Raw genomic sequence first — 13,963 nt, forward strand, 5'->3', positions numbered from 1 at the left:
ATCTAAATAATGGGTACAATGATTGTATGGGTGTAGTTGGGACAGGGTGATCACTTCCTAAATACAACCTAGAAATTCTTTAACAATCAGTCCCTCAATAATGTTTCTTAACCTGAGCACACTGTTTAAATCCATAAAGATTTTAGTTGAATTACAGACATGACAGAATTCATGAGACCACCATTGAGGGGTGTCAAGATTTATCGAGGAAACAGCTTGATTGGCCGTAGCATCAATACAGACTAATTTTATGACTAAAACAAAAACATACTGAGCCTGAGTACACATCTCAAACAGTAACAGTTCTGCCTCCGCCTGTCCGCCCATTTAACCTCTTGTTGTACTGGTTCACACCCAGTGCTCTGTCAGCTCCCACTGATTGCACCACCGTCTGCACATCCAAATTAAAGATACAACAGCCACCGTGCATTTTAATTTGTGAAAGCTTTCACCACGAGCTCCCCAACACCTTCCTTTGTCCCCACACTGACCTCACATCCTCTTTCAAAGTCTTTAATGCCAATCCACTGTGTCTCATCTGCTGGACTCTGCAACATAACAATATCAAACTCAACCGAGGCACAGAAATCCAACATTTAAAGGGATACTTCAGCTTTTTTAAAGTGGGGTTGTGTGTACTACTTATCTATAGATGTTATATTTTATATACAGCAGATGCCAGTCGGCACGCCAACGGTTTGGAGAATCAGGCTGAAGTCCGACATGGAAGCTAAGCAACATACTGCAGTGGAGGGGTCAGCAACAAAATGTATTTTAGCCCCCCAAAAGTCCTGCAGAAATCAATCGATATCCGTTTAAGTGTGTGCTATATTGAGATTATTTTTTTTACAGCTTTATCACTCCCTTCACAGCCAGACTCCATTGACAAAAACAGTGATTTAACACTGCTGAAAACTGCTGGCTGCTGGTATAACGCCTCCTCCATCAGCTATAAGTTTGTGTTATTTTGTGATTTTAGCATCTAAAAGGGTTAGTTTGGGTTCACCAAAGCCACACAATGACAAAAACTAATTTACTGATCGAGGCAGCGGTAGACCAGCAGCTCCTGTGTCCAGTGAGCTAAAATGATTGTTTTTGTCAATGGAGTCTGGTAGGTTTGACAAGAGCATAAGTGGGGGACCGAAGCAGTTAATGGACTTGGGAACTGTCTGTCTGACATTAAGGTAAAGCAGTGAAAGTACTCTGAACAGGGCGTATACTTAAACCGATATTAATTAGGGTTTTTTTTTGTTTTTTTTTTTTAGGTGGGACTTCTGTTGCTAATGTGTTTTGTTGGTGACCCCCATTCACAGCGATACACTGCTTAGCTTCCATGTCGGACTCCAGCCTGCTCCTCCAAACTGGGGTGTAATATACTCTCTATGGATAAATACTCCACACAGCCCCACTTCAAAAAGCACAAACTATCTCTTTAACACACCATAGGTGCCCTCAGGCAGAAAGTATGTTTTCCACATTCTTCAACAAATTAAGTCACAAGGCCAGATGGCTTTGCAGGATCAGTACCCTCTGACAAAAATTAAAACATTTAAGCTTTTCTTCCCGGTCTCCCAAATCTCTGTGGGAAAAAAACTTGTGCCAAAGAGAAAGTTAATTCAGTGCCCTTTGGTTGTCTGTCCTCCCATGGAGTATCCAAAGGTCACAAAACAATCCTGCATTGTGTTTTGTTGCACCCTGAGCTTGATAACTCGGCCTGGTGTGTTTTTGTTAATGAGGCTGTAGGAAGTTTTCAATTCACTTTCCTATTTTAATTTTAACTTTTTTTTTTTTTTTTGAGCAACTCTTCTTTATTGTTAAACTTCTTGTAAAATGTAACAAACACACGGCTGTCAATTTTTTTTCTTAGCTCATGTAAACTCTTCAAAATTCTTAATAAGTCAAACTGAGAGAAAATAAAAGCATTAATAAAGATTTTTTTTTTGGTTGTTGTAATAATTATAATAAAACCGTTGAGTGCACTAAAGGTAAAACACACTGGAAAATGAAATGAGCTTCTAGTTGCACAATATAAAAATAAAAGGGCTTGAGTCGATCCACATTCAATGTTTTTAACCCAGGAAGTGGATTTCCTTAAAATAAAAATAACAACAAAGACAAAAACAACATGAAACAATGAAAAACTAAAGCAACAAAAGTCCTCAAAACTCCCAAATTTTTGGAGACCTTTTTCAATTTTCAACTCAATTTTACATAAAATATCCTATCACTGCTACTAATATTACAAAGCTGAAAGATGAACAAAAATGAATACATGTATGGAGGTGAGAAGTAATATAAAAAGTAAACATCATGACTTTCACACAAACAAAACGATAAGATAACAAAACATACCATTTCATTACACTAGTGCTGTAACAGGACAAGGAATAGTATCTAGACTGCATTTAGGCTTTAACAGTCCTTTAAAGCCACAGTAGGGAATTTTGTATAAAAACGTTTTCTGTCATCTTTGCCCTGATTGTCACTATATGCGAGTATTAGTACATGAAACAGATCATATGTGAAAAAATCATATCCCTTTGGTCTTCTGGTAGTGCTTTTACTGGTGTTTGCACAGATCCACCGGGCCTGAGCGAAGACAACCAAAAAGAGAAGACGTCTGTCAAGTTAAAGCCAGATTTTCATTGTCAGTCTTCCTCTGTTGATATGTACACTGGCAGCGCACCGTGAGCCTGAGCAGTGACTGACAGTATTAGAAACTCCTCCTGGCTCTGACTGGTTGTTTTCGCTCAGGTTCAAATTGATTCTTGCAATGTCATGAGAAGCATTACAGGAAGGCAGAGGAATATGAGCTTTTCAGGGGCTGTCCGTCTCATGTACCAATGTCAGGATATATGAACTTTCAGCAAATGTGACAAAAAGTGATTTTTTTATAAAAGTTACCTACTGAACCATTAATGATGAGGAATATCTGGCCGATTAGCTTCTGAGCTTGTGTCTTTGCTTATATCCATTTTCATAGTAGCATGTTACCTGCCATCACTGTCAACGCATCTCCAAAAATTTCAACTTTTCAGGAGCAAAGCAAAAAGCCCGGCTCTCAGCTTTGCGACAAAGCTTTTTAATATTTTTTTTAATTTTAGGGATTTAATGACTTTATAAATTGTTTATTTAGCTTACAAAGTAGGAAATGTTTCTCAACCCATAAAAGAACACTATTATCCTTGCGTTTTTCTGAAAAATACAATATAACAAAATTTGGAGTTATAATGTTATAATGACTTTTTGGCGCTGAAGAGCAATACACCTGGCATCGCCAGCAAAACCATTGTTTCCCTATTGTACAGGACGCCTGTCGGGCACTCCTCTCCTACTGCATGATGCATAAGAGTTAAAACATTTTTAACTTTTCTGCTCAAGGCACGGAGTTGCACCGCTCGTCAATTAGCCGATCACATGATGCGTCTCGGTGCGATGGGCCCCTTCTAAAAGAAGAGCCAAAATAAAGTGTTACCTCCTTCATGCACGGGGTTCTGGTTGATTTTGGCCTGATAGACACACATCAGAAGTCCACTTGGATGACACCTCCTGGTTAGATAAAAAAGATGTTTTTAATGCTTCATTGAGCGTGCTATTGTTAGGGTCCACGGCAAGAGTGCGCCTAAATTTGGGTCAACAATGACATAGCCTAGAAAAATCACCCAGTTATTCCTCATCAAAGCGCTGTAAAGAGAGTGCTCTCACGATAAATAGGCTGCATGGGGAACAACAAAGAACATAGGTAGGCCTGTGTTTTGGTTTCATGCATATAAAGAAAATCCATGTGGAGAGAGTCTGATTGTATCACATAGTGCAAGACCCCTCAGAAGACAAAGGATGTTTAAACTGCCCACCCCTCCACCCTCCCGCTCCTTACCCCACAAAAACACCCTCTCATTTTCTGATCGCTTCCAGAGCCAGAGAGAGCAGCAGCACAGTCGCCAGAGTAAAATGATGAAATTGTACATTTCTGCAAACCAAGGATGTGTTAGATTTACACTTCACAAATAAGACATACAGATTACATGTATATGAGCAGAGGAAATGGGAGACAACAGAAGCTGGTGTTTTTTAAAGAGCCCTGTTTGCAGTGTGAAAAAAGTATGCATTTTTAAGCCACAGCATATTTTCCAAACCTTAACAAAGTGGCTTTTGTGCCTTAAACTTAATCACACGTTAACCACAGCTTTGACATTACCATAGACTGTATAAATAATGGACGTGGCTACTGTGACGTCAGTCATTGGTTTGTAGTCTCCCATTTTGAAGCTTCGAGTTCGGCCATTGCCTTCTTTACTTTTTGAAGCCAGAAGTGACCATACTTGGACTAAACGCTGGAGCTAAATATGCGTTGCTTCTGGACATAATAAAATGTTAACAGGTGGGTTATATACATGTTTATATCCGCTGTAAAGTTGGACATTTTAACATGGGGGATCTACTCTGTTTTGGAGCCAGCTGCAAGTGGCCTTTAGAGGAACTGCAGATTTTGGCACTTCTGCATGGGCTTTGTTTTTCAGCCTTGTTGCTTGGTCACGACATAAAATTAAAAATTTAAGTTTCAACATATCCGCTACATATAAAACATAAAAATGTAAAATCTCCAAGGTTTGCAGAAACAGAAAAAGCTAACATTTATTCTGGCAACTGGGTTGACAGCAGTTTTCTTTGTTGGCTGTCCTGCCTCAAGGTTGTTGCTACATAACCCGTGATTTAGCATCACACCGAAGTGATGTGTCCAGTGTGTAGGATTTAGGGGCATCTACCTGCAGAAATGGTACATAACATTCATAACTATGTTTTCATTATTTTATTATCACCTGAAAATAAGACTAATTTTGTTTTTTTTACCTTAGAATGAGCCGTACAGTGGCCCAGGATGGACAAACAAAAAACTTGCTCTAGATAGGACCATTCACATAGTTTTTCAACATGCTTAGCCAGGCTGTTCCCACAAACTCTGGAGACATTTTCTTATGCAAAGAAATGCACCCAAATTCGAACATATCCCACGTATTTTGCAAGGTTGCGATCATGTGACCAATGCGCTGACGGGAGTAAAAAAGGAGCTCTTATTAGAGTGCAGGCTGGGGTGGTGGATGGTTCACAAAAATACAGACTTTCCCTTGGGCTGTAGCTGTATGTTAATTATGTTATCGTACATTAAGGATTTAAACTCACTCATGGGGCGCTAATTCGTATCATATCATACAAACAGTTGTGCTTACATTTTAGTAGGAGATCTACGAGAGTACGTTGGCATATCACACGGGAGAAGTTTCAGTTCTGCAGCCTCGTAACAAGATGCCACTAAATCCTACACACTGGACCTTTAACGAGATCATGAATATTATAGTACAGCAAACACTTCTTACCTCTACAACCTGGCATAGTTCTATCTCGATGCTCTCCTCCCACCTGCCCACTTTTTTTGAATGCGACTCGCCGTCTCCCCCCCACACCCCCCTCCCTCCCTTTCCAGCAGAGTGAACTTTGGTCTAAGAAAACAGCAGGTTTCAGGAAGTGAGCTAGGTATAGTTGGGGTTAACAAGGGCATGTTCACAAATGTGAAGTGTTGCACAACACTGAACAATGCAGACGCGATGCATTTTCACAAACTGTCAACACCTCGCATTTGATGCATGCTCTACTGGTAATCCTGACCGATAAGCCCCGACCGTGACCCTGAGCCAAACAAATCTGTCTTTCCTCTGCTCCTTCTCCCCTAACCAATGGCCTTTATAACCCCTTACAACCCCTCGCCCTCTATTGTCAACATCTGTCTTAATAGAAAATACACTTTTGGTACTTGATCCAACAAATAAGACCTGGACAAAAAATATACACATTTTTAAATGACTTGATTTCTGCTTTATATATATCTAAAATCACCCAAGAACCAACTTCGACTATTTATGTTTTGCATTTGCAATATGATGCTTATTTAACCGCTCATGCTCCTTCCTCTGCATTTACAGTATTTAATTACTTTTTGCCCAGGTCTGTTTCCTTTTAATCCTTCCATTTTAGAGCTTAGTTCACTTTCTATACAATCAATTCAGGAAGTTTATTTTCTTCTACATCGAAATATGTCCAAAATGTTTGGCATGTGAAAACAATCATATCAAACCTGTTAGGAAATAATGGTTAACAATTGGTCAACAATTGCATTTAAAGTTGACTTTTTTTCCAGTTGATTGTATTGAAAGCGATTGGACAGGCAGCCCCCCCCCCCCCCCTTTTTTTTTCTCTTTCTCCTTCCACTTCCTCATCCTTTTCCTCCTCAGCGCATCTTGTGTTCCACGTCAGCGTTGGCCATGTTTGAGCCAGGGCTGGGGTCCTGCTGTCGTCTGGACTGGGGAGAGAGAGGGATGGAAGGATGAAAGAGGGAGAGAAAAGAGGGGAAGAGAGGAAGACGGACATGTGAAGGACAGCAAGAAAGGGATCAAAGAGAACAAGACAATAAATTAAGTACAGTTTTCCAAGTATGAGCAGGCATGAAGACATATTGGTAACACTTAACTTAAACGTCTGGCTAAAAACTGTTCATAGGTGAAGTACGTTTATGCAGAGATACTCAACATGCTTTGCATGGGGGCCACTTTAGCAAAATGACGTATGTTGCAGCAGCAACATGCATCTTTCAAGGATTTTAGGACATTTTTCTGCTTTTAGGATGTTTCTTGGATTCTGGAACATTTCTAGAATTTTAGGACGTTTCTCGGATTTAGGGCCATTTCCAGGATTTTAGGATGTTTCTCAAATTTTTTGGGACATTTTTGGAAAATTTCTGGGATTTTAGAACATTTCTAGGATTTGTAGGATTTTAGGAAATTTTTAAGACCTTAGGATGTTTCTTGGATTCTAGGACGTTTCAAGAATTTTGGGACGTTTCTCAGATTTTGGGACATTTCTAGGATTTAGGGATGTTTCTAGGATTTCTAGGATTGTAGGGCAATTCTTGGATTTTAGGACATTTCTAGGACTTCAGGATGTTTCTAGGATTTTAGGATATTTCTAGAATTTCAGGACATTTCTAGCATTTTGGGACATTTCTAGGATTTAAGGACGTTTCTAGGAATTCCAGGATTTTCGGATGTTCCTAGGATTTGAGACATTAGGTTAGGACCTCTGGTAGGGGGTGCAGGTGATCCTCCACTGGCACTTTTTTGATAAACAAGCTCTATTATGATGCTGGTTTATGAACTCTGGCACCTTACGTATACTAAAAGTAACAAAATATTTGCAGGGTGAATCACTTGGACCCCAGAATTCAGCTCGTTATATGTTGTTTATTTTATAAACGCTATAGGTGAGTTCAAATGAAATACTAGCTTCAAATGTGACAAAACTCTGTTAATCTTCAACTACAGGCTGCAGTGAGGCAAATTTCTTTGCTTTCACTGCACAAAGTGGGTTAATTTAGTCTTAAGATAGTTGCACTGCAACTTTTACTTTAACTTCTGCACAACTGTCCAATTCCTCTACTGCACCTTTTGTACATGCATTTTGTGCTCTTTATATTCTGCTTTTATTATATATTTTCATGATGCTTTTCATATTCATAATCTAGTCGAATTCCTTGTATGTGTAAATGCACTTGGCAATAAAACCCAATTCTGATTCTGAAAAAAGGAAGTTGCAGTTCTACAAAATGTAACTAGAGGACGCCAGAGAACGCTGTCACAGCAGACTGAGTGCTGCTGTTTATACACATACTGATGTTGATATTTTAGTCAAGGTAGCTGGCAGACGGACACACAGACATATAGACAGACACACAGACAGACAGGCAGACATGCAGGCTGTCTGACACAGATAAACACACACACGCACCAAGTTGATCATTAGGTCATCACGAGAAGCCATCAGTATGACAAGACTTTTAAATATAATTCATGACTAGGTGTAGTGCGAGTGTGAGTGTGTGTTTATGAGCACATGGAATGACCTGCTGCTGCTGTTAAAAAAAAAAAATACTTGTAGTTATATGTTTACACTTTAGGGAGAGCTGAGGGACACTGGGGGGCGAGGAGGGAGGCGCAGAAAGGAGAGGGAGGTGACAAAGTGTGAGGAGAGGTGAGGCAGAGAGCAGAGCAGACAGAAATGCAGACGGAGATAGTAAAGGGGTCGCTTAGTTCATCTGGAATGTAATTTGTGTCATCTCAATGACTCACCATAATAGCAACATACACACAGTCACATGCACACACACGTACAGTATGTCATACTACCATTTTGACTCCTCACAGCCAGACTGACTCCAGTATGTGTCTGTCTCATCTGGGAAGCTTTCTGTTGCTGCTATCAGATGTGTGGTTAATTATACGGAAGCCAACTGCTGTCACTTAAAAAACATCCTGCTCTGTTTTTCTTTTCTTATTATTATTATTTCTGCATTATGAGAAAAGTTTTCAGGGGGGGAAATCTGCTTTTTTTCTGAATTAACAAGGTAATAATTTTCTAATTCCAAACTTCTGGGGCTGGATAATGAAACCAACGCTGAAACGCCACAAAAAAAGTTTTTTTAATGTCCACTTGACTTGGCTTTAAAGAGAGTCATTCCTTATATGCCCATGAGTTAAAATGCCCAACTTTACAGCGGAAATGAATATGTTTACGGCCTGGTACAGAAAATGATTTTGGTCTTTGTAGCTAACTTCCCCCTTTATGACAACTGTACGGGGGTTAGTTTTTTATTTTTTATAATTGATTCATTTAAATTTTATTAAGGTTTAAAGCTATGCATAATTAAGGGCAGGGCCACTTTGAGTGACAGGCCATCTGCTGATAAAGTCCTTCGCTTCTCCAGACCCTTATATTCCAAAATCGACAAATACCGTCGCTTTCACAGTGCTCTGGGCACGAGGTCCTGACGCCAACAGCCACCAGCACATAATGTGTAAATCAAAATCAGAAACAAATGAAAAACACAATATTCCCTACTCAGTATTATCTGTTAAAGTTAAGTTTGAAGATATTCCTTTTTAGCCATGAATTCCAGTCATCTGGTTCGACTTTTTTTTTTTATTAAGTTAGGTGTGTTTTTACTTTTACTGTTTTATTGGTTGATTTTTTTTTTTCTTATTTAATTCTATTTCAAGTTTTTTTCATGTGCATATGTTTATAATGCATATGTTCTCTCCTCTCATCCTCTTTAAATGGTTTTCTTTTAATATCATAATTTTATAGAATTTTAACAACGTTTAATCAGCTCTGACTCACGTCTTTGTATCTTTTATTAGTTTATACATTCTTTTATAAGTTTATATTTTTTTGTTTTTGTGGATCTTATTCATTTTTATGGTTGGCTGGCGGGTTTGCTTTGTGCCTGAAACTTGTACCTCGCACTTTGTGCAGCACATTGAGCTTCCACATTGAATAAAATGTGCTATATAAACAGCTTTGCTTGCTTGCTTTCCTGTAAATTCCTTTTAGCAAATACTCAAATCTGTTTACAATTTACAATATCACATAAATGCCGTTTTGAGGTCGGAGTGATTCTAAATACTTTGGACATGGACATGATTTGAATATGATCTTGAACTATTTCTGGAAAAGGCAGCTTGTAGAAATGTGGGTGTGAACACGCAGAGGTCCCTGAGTATATGAAGTAAAAAACAAACAAAATATCCACTCCACTTGACTTTCACTTAGCACTGCTGCTGCCGTCGTGTAGTATTTGTCTTTGTGTAAGGGAGTGGTCTTTGCTAATCATAAGGGCAGGAGAGCTTCTGTATTGATCCACACACAGATGGAAGCCTGCTGGGCCACTATAGGCTGCTTAACCACAACTCAATACTGGAGTTTGTGTGTGTGTGTGTGTGTGTGTGTGTGTGTGTGTGTGTGTGTGTGTGTGTGTGTGTGTGTGTGTGTGTGTGTGTGTGGTGACGAACTTAGAGCAGATTTGCTGTATCTGCGAGTTTGTGCACATGTGCCCGTACAGTATCCGTATGTGTGTGTAAGTCAAAGCAGGGGGTCTGATGGCGATCAATACTAATGATATATTAATGCTTTCACTGCCAGCTCATCATTCACCACCAAATCTCTTCTGCTGAGCACTTGGGGAAATGTGTGAGTGTGTGTGTGCACATGGAGGAGTTAAAAGGCACATTTCTTCTCAATCTATTGCTTCTCCATCCATCATCCTGACAGGTACCTCCTGACCTTGAATGACTGGAATATCACTTCTTTTGGATGAAAAATGTTGTATCTGCCAAAATGACAAGGCCTTAGGAATCGAAGGGAGAACAGCTTCATATTCTGTGAGCATCCAGTGAAAAAAAAAGATCACTGTTTTTCTGCTGAGCTTTACTGGATTGAAAACTACTCATCCCGATAAAATAAATGGATCTGTAGTTGGAGTAGCCGGTCAGTAGGTTCATTTGGACTTCCCCACCCTTGGGCGGCCACAGTTTTTGCCCTAGGAGGCTGAAATTTGGCATGGAGGTCAGGTGTGTAAGTGTGTGTGTTTGTGGGTAAGGGTGTGTATTGTTCATGCCAATAGAGAACCCCACAAATGAGTGCAATACTGTCATAAATACAGGCGCTCCTCTTTCTATTAAACTCATCGTATGTATTGCACAGCATGCACCACCACAGCTCAATCTCTAGACTCTACTGGTAAAACAGGCAGCTGAGCTGAAACACCTAAGAGACACCTAGTGGTGGAGGGAGAAGTTACAGGACTGCAAACAGCCAGCAGCCATAGAGAGACTGTGGAAAATAACAGCATGTTTCTTTTACGTATAACTTGGTGAATTAAGGATTCATTTTGTGTGTTGTGGGTTTTATGATTAGTTAATGAGAAAATTAAGCCTCATCAGTCTTACATGACTGAGAGAAAGTTGAGTTTAAAAGGAGTACAGTTATATTACTCTGTTTGATAACAGAAATAGGTGTGAAAATATCACTTTTCTTATCATTTTGTAGGTTTCAACTCTATATTTATTCTTCTAGAAAGCTGAAAGTAAGTAGCGCACTTGTCGTCAGAGGCGTTAGCATCGCGCATTTATACCATCACATACCGTTTATCCCGGGGAAATTTCAGGAAGGTATGAAATAGTACATACTTCATAAGACTAAGTGATGCTACATCGTCCCAGCTCATCTCTGCACGCTGTAGTCCGTTCATATTTGTCTGTTACTCATTGCTTTGCTACATGTTTTGTTGCACTGATTGGTTTTAAATCTGCCCGGGAGCATTCTGGTCTGTGGCTGCTGATAATCAATATTGAAAATGATCAGAGAGGTTCCAGACTTATTTGCATTTGTGAATTGGCCCAGCAATGCCAGGCTACTGAAATGTTCAAAAAATTTTTCTTTCAAAGATTTCATCATTCATGCATGATGCAAGCATGAAAACAGTATGCCTCGACTGTATGCTGGGCCCTTTATCTCATGCTTTGCTTTACTTAACCCCTCCATATTTCACATATTTCTCCTCCTTGTTTTCTGCTGTCCTCTCTCACCCACAGTTCATTGTTGTATGTTTCTGCATTTCTGCCTCTCTGCCTGACCATCTACTACTGATTCACGACAGAAGAAATCAAGATGTTAGTTCTCAGATATAAACTGTAAATATAGTTAGAATTTTCTGATTTTATTTAACTTTATACCGTGCAACAACTAAATAAAAAGGAATACTTTTTTTGTGACTTCTGCGTTTTCTTTTCCATCTGACAGACAGTTAACAGTACTGACAGATAACTAGATCAGCTAACTGGAGACAAAGAGAGACAGAAGGAGAGGTGGAGTTCAGACCACAGAAATGCAGAGGCTGAATCTGTGCAGCTATTCAGCAATGCTCATCAGTCACACCCCGAGAAAACGACTTAGAGCACGTCTGCAAGATCTCACTCTGACTGCTGTTTCATACAGTCTTAACTCCAAAATCTGATTCGTGTGCAATATTGTTACGTAACTTATTTTGCAACGGCTTGCCTACTCCTGTGCAAGACAACAGGAGCGGGGTATTTTTATCTATAATTATAAGAGCCGTTTTTAATTAACTCCATCTGAACTTTCGCTCCAGGCTATTGACCCATAATTCTTTCGCTGTTTCCTACACACACTCTATACAAGTTGGTACTGAGCTATACACTAAACTGTATGTCCAGGGTCTTAGTTTAGGAATGTCAGACAAATAAACAGACTTAAAGAGGACAAGATTAAATTTTTAAGGCTAATTTTGAATGTATGGCGTCCATATAGCCAAACTAGTAGGATTTCAATCTGTTTTCAAGTTTTGATGTCTCCACGAAGGGTTTATAACCAGGGCGTATTTATCACTCGTTTTAAAGGAGGAAATCAGTCATAAAGGCCCAGACACATTAAACCCACATCAGAGAGGTAGCAGCGACGAAAGCCCCCTGCTGCGTCGCCTCACGTCGCCATGTCTCAGCCAAAAAGTTGCACATTAATACACAAAACTGGCAGACAACCAGCTCCTATGTTTTTGACAGTGTATAGGTTTTTTAGGGGATAGTGATGGCACTTATATTGATTCATCCGGAGACAGGGTTTTCTTTTTCTTCGAGAGCCTCGGGGAGGAAACACGAGATCAGTCAGATGAAAGACGACCTTCAATAAATCCCTCTCTTTCTTTTCTTTCTCTGCTGTCTTTTTTGCTGCCCTCATCTGTGCTACTCTCACCCCTCTGCTCTCTGCATGTAATGAGTTCCTGCTTCAGCTTCCCTCTAATTTGTGCAGGACCATGTGCTGCAAAGCTGTGGTAGGTCTTGATGTGTGCGTGTGTGTGTGTCATCATGCAAACTGGCTATGAAATGGTTACATGTTGCTGTTTCTGTCTCTCACGCCACACAAGCTCATTTTCAGGCTCAAACTTCTATTTTGGGTTTGTGCGAGAACATGTTTATATGGTAAAATGTTTGAAAAACACTTGATTTTCCTCATACTGTCTCTGCTGGAACAAATGTTTTCACTCGGGCTGAAACACTCAATTTTAGCGCCTGTCTCTTTAATGGGTAACTTCACTTTTTTTAACCTGGACCCTATTTTCATATGATTTTTTTGTCTGAGTCACTAATGGAGACAACAGTTTTTGAAAGCAGTTTAGTGTTGAGCGAGAGTGAAACAGGATGCAATACAATATCATTTGGCAATTTGTACTTTCAATGTACATAGACAAAAAGTGTTTGTTTTGGCCGCTGACAGGCTCAGATTGTTATTAGTGTTTCAGGCAACATTATATACTTTTTTTTCAAAGTGTTTGATCTTTTTTGTATTACCATAATCCCAAAATTGCCAAACGCACCAGACTCCATTTAAATAAACAGTAATTTTAGTCATGGTAACACAAACTTCATTTGCAGTCAAGAGAAACAAAATAAAACTTTCAAAAATGTCTTGGTTTGTCTGCTCACTCTTCCAAAAATTACTTACTCGGGTGTAGTTAAAATCAACCAAAATTCACTCAATTTGATGTAGAAATATGATGGTTCACGTTATCGCTAAAATTACTGTTTATTTAAATGCAGTGTGGTGCTGTTTCTGGTTAAACAAAGCACTGAAGCACTGAGGAAGGACTTGTTTTTATTTTGGCGTAAGGGGAGGGACATGCAACTTTAAATGGCCTTATTCTTATTTATTTTACTGCTATTTTTTATGGGAAAACATGCCTTTTTATTTTCTTAAAAAAAATTTGTGGCCTTTTTTTCTTTAAAATTTTTTTGGTGGTTTTTAAAAAAATATTCTGTCTAATTTTTTTTCTAAATCACCCAAAAACATCACAGCCAGAAAGTGTAAAAACAGAAATTATTGTTTTCTGGTGTTACATCCGACATTGTAAGATTATATATGTCACAGAAAATCAGTAAGAGCACAAAAAGCAGGAACAGATATCATTGTCATTAAATCCATTTGAAGTGCATGCATATTCAGAGAGACAAACACACACACACACACACACACACACACACAGTGAAAATAAAAACCCAGACAG

General features: G+C 39.2%; 1 protein-coding gene across 4 annotated transcripts in view; it reads right to left on the reverse strand.

Annotated features, from left to right (window-relative positions):
• Window positions 1-4,573: 4,573 nt before the first annotated feature.
• Window positions 4,574-13,963, reverse strand: part of cbfb (core-binding factor subunit beta) — a 42,724-nt gene continuing 33,334 nt past the window's right edge. For 2 of the 4 annotated variants that reach the window (XM_042496326.1, XM_042496327.1), the window contains one exon: window positions 4,574-6,350. In XM_042496326.1, the coding sequence (XP_042352260.1) occupies window positions 6,306-6,350 (45 nt within the window). In that variant the 3' untranslated portion in view covers window positions 4,574-6,305. Of the gene's footprint in view, window positions 6,356-13,963 lie in introns of all 4 variants that reach the window. The other 2 variants (XM_042496324.1, XM_042496328.1) reach the window with 2 other exon arrangements.

The sequence above is a fragment of the Plectropomus leopardus genome, chromosome 11 (assembly GCF_008729295.1).
Source record: "Plectropomus leopardus isolate mb chromosome 11, YSFRI_Pleo_2.0, whole genome shotgun sequence".
NCBI lineage: Eukaryota > Metazoa > Chordata > Actinopteri > Perciformes > Serranidae > Plectropomus > Plectropomus leopardus.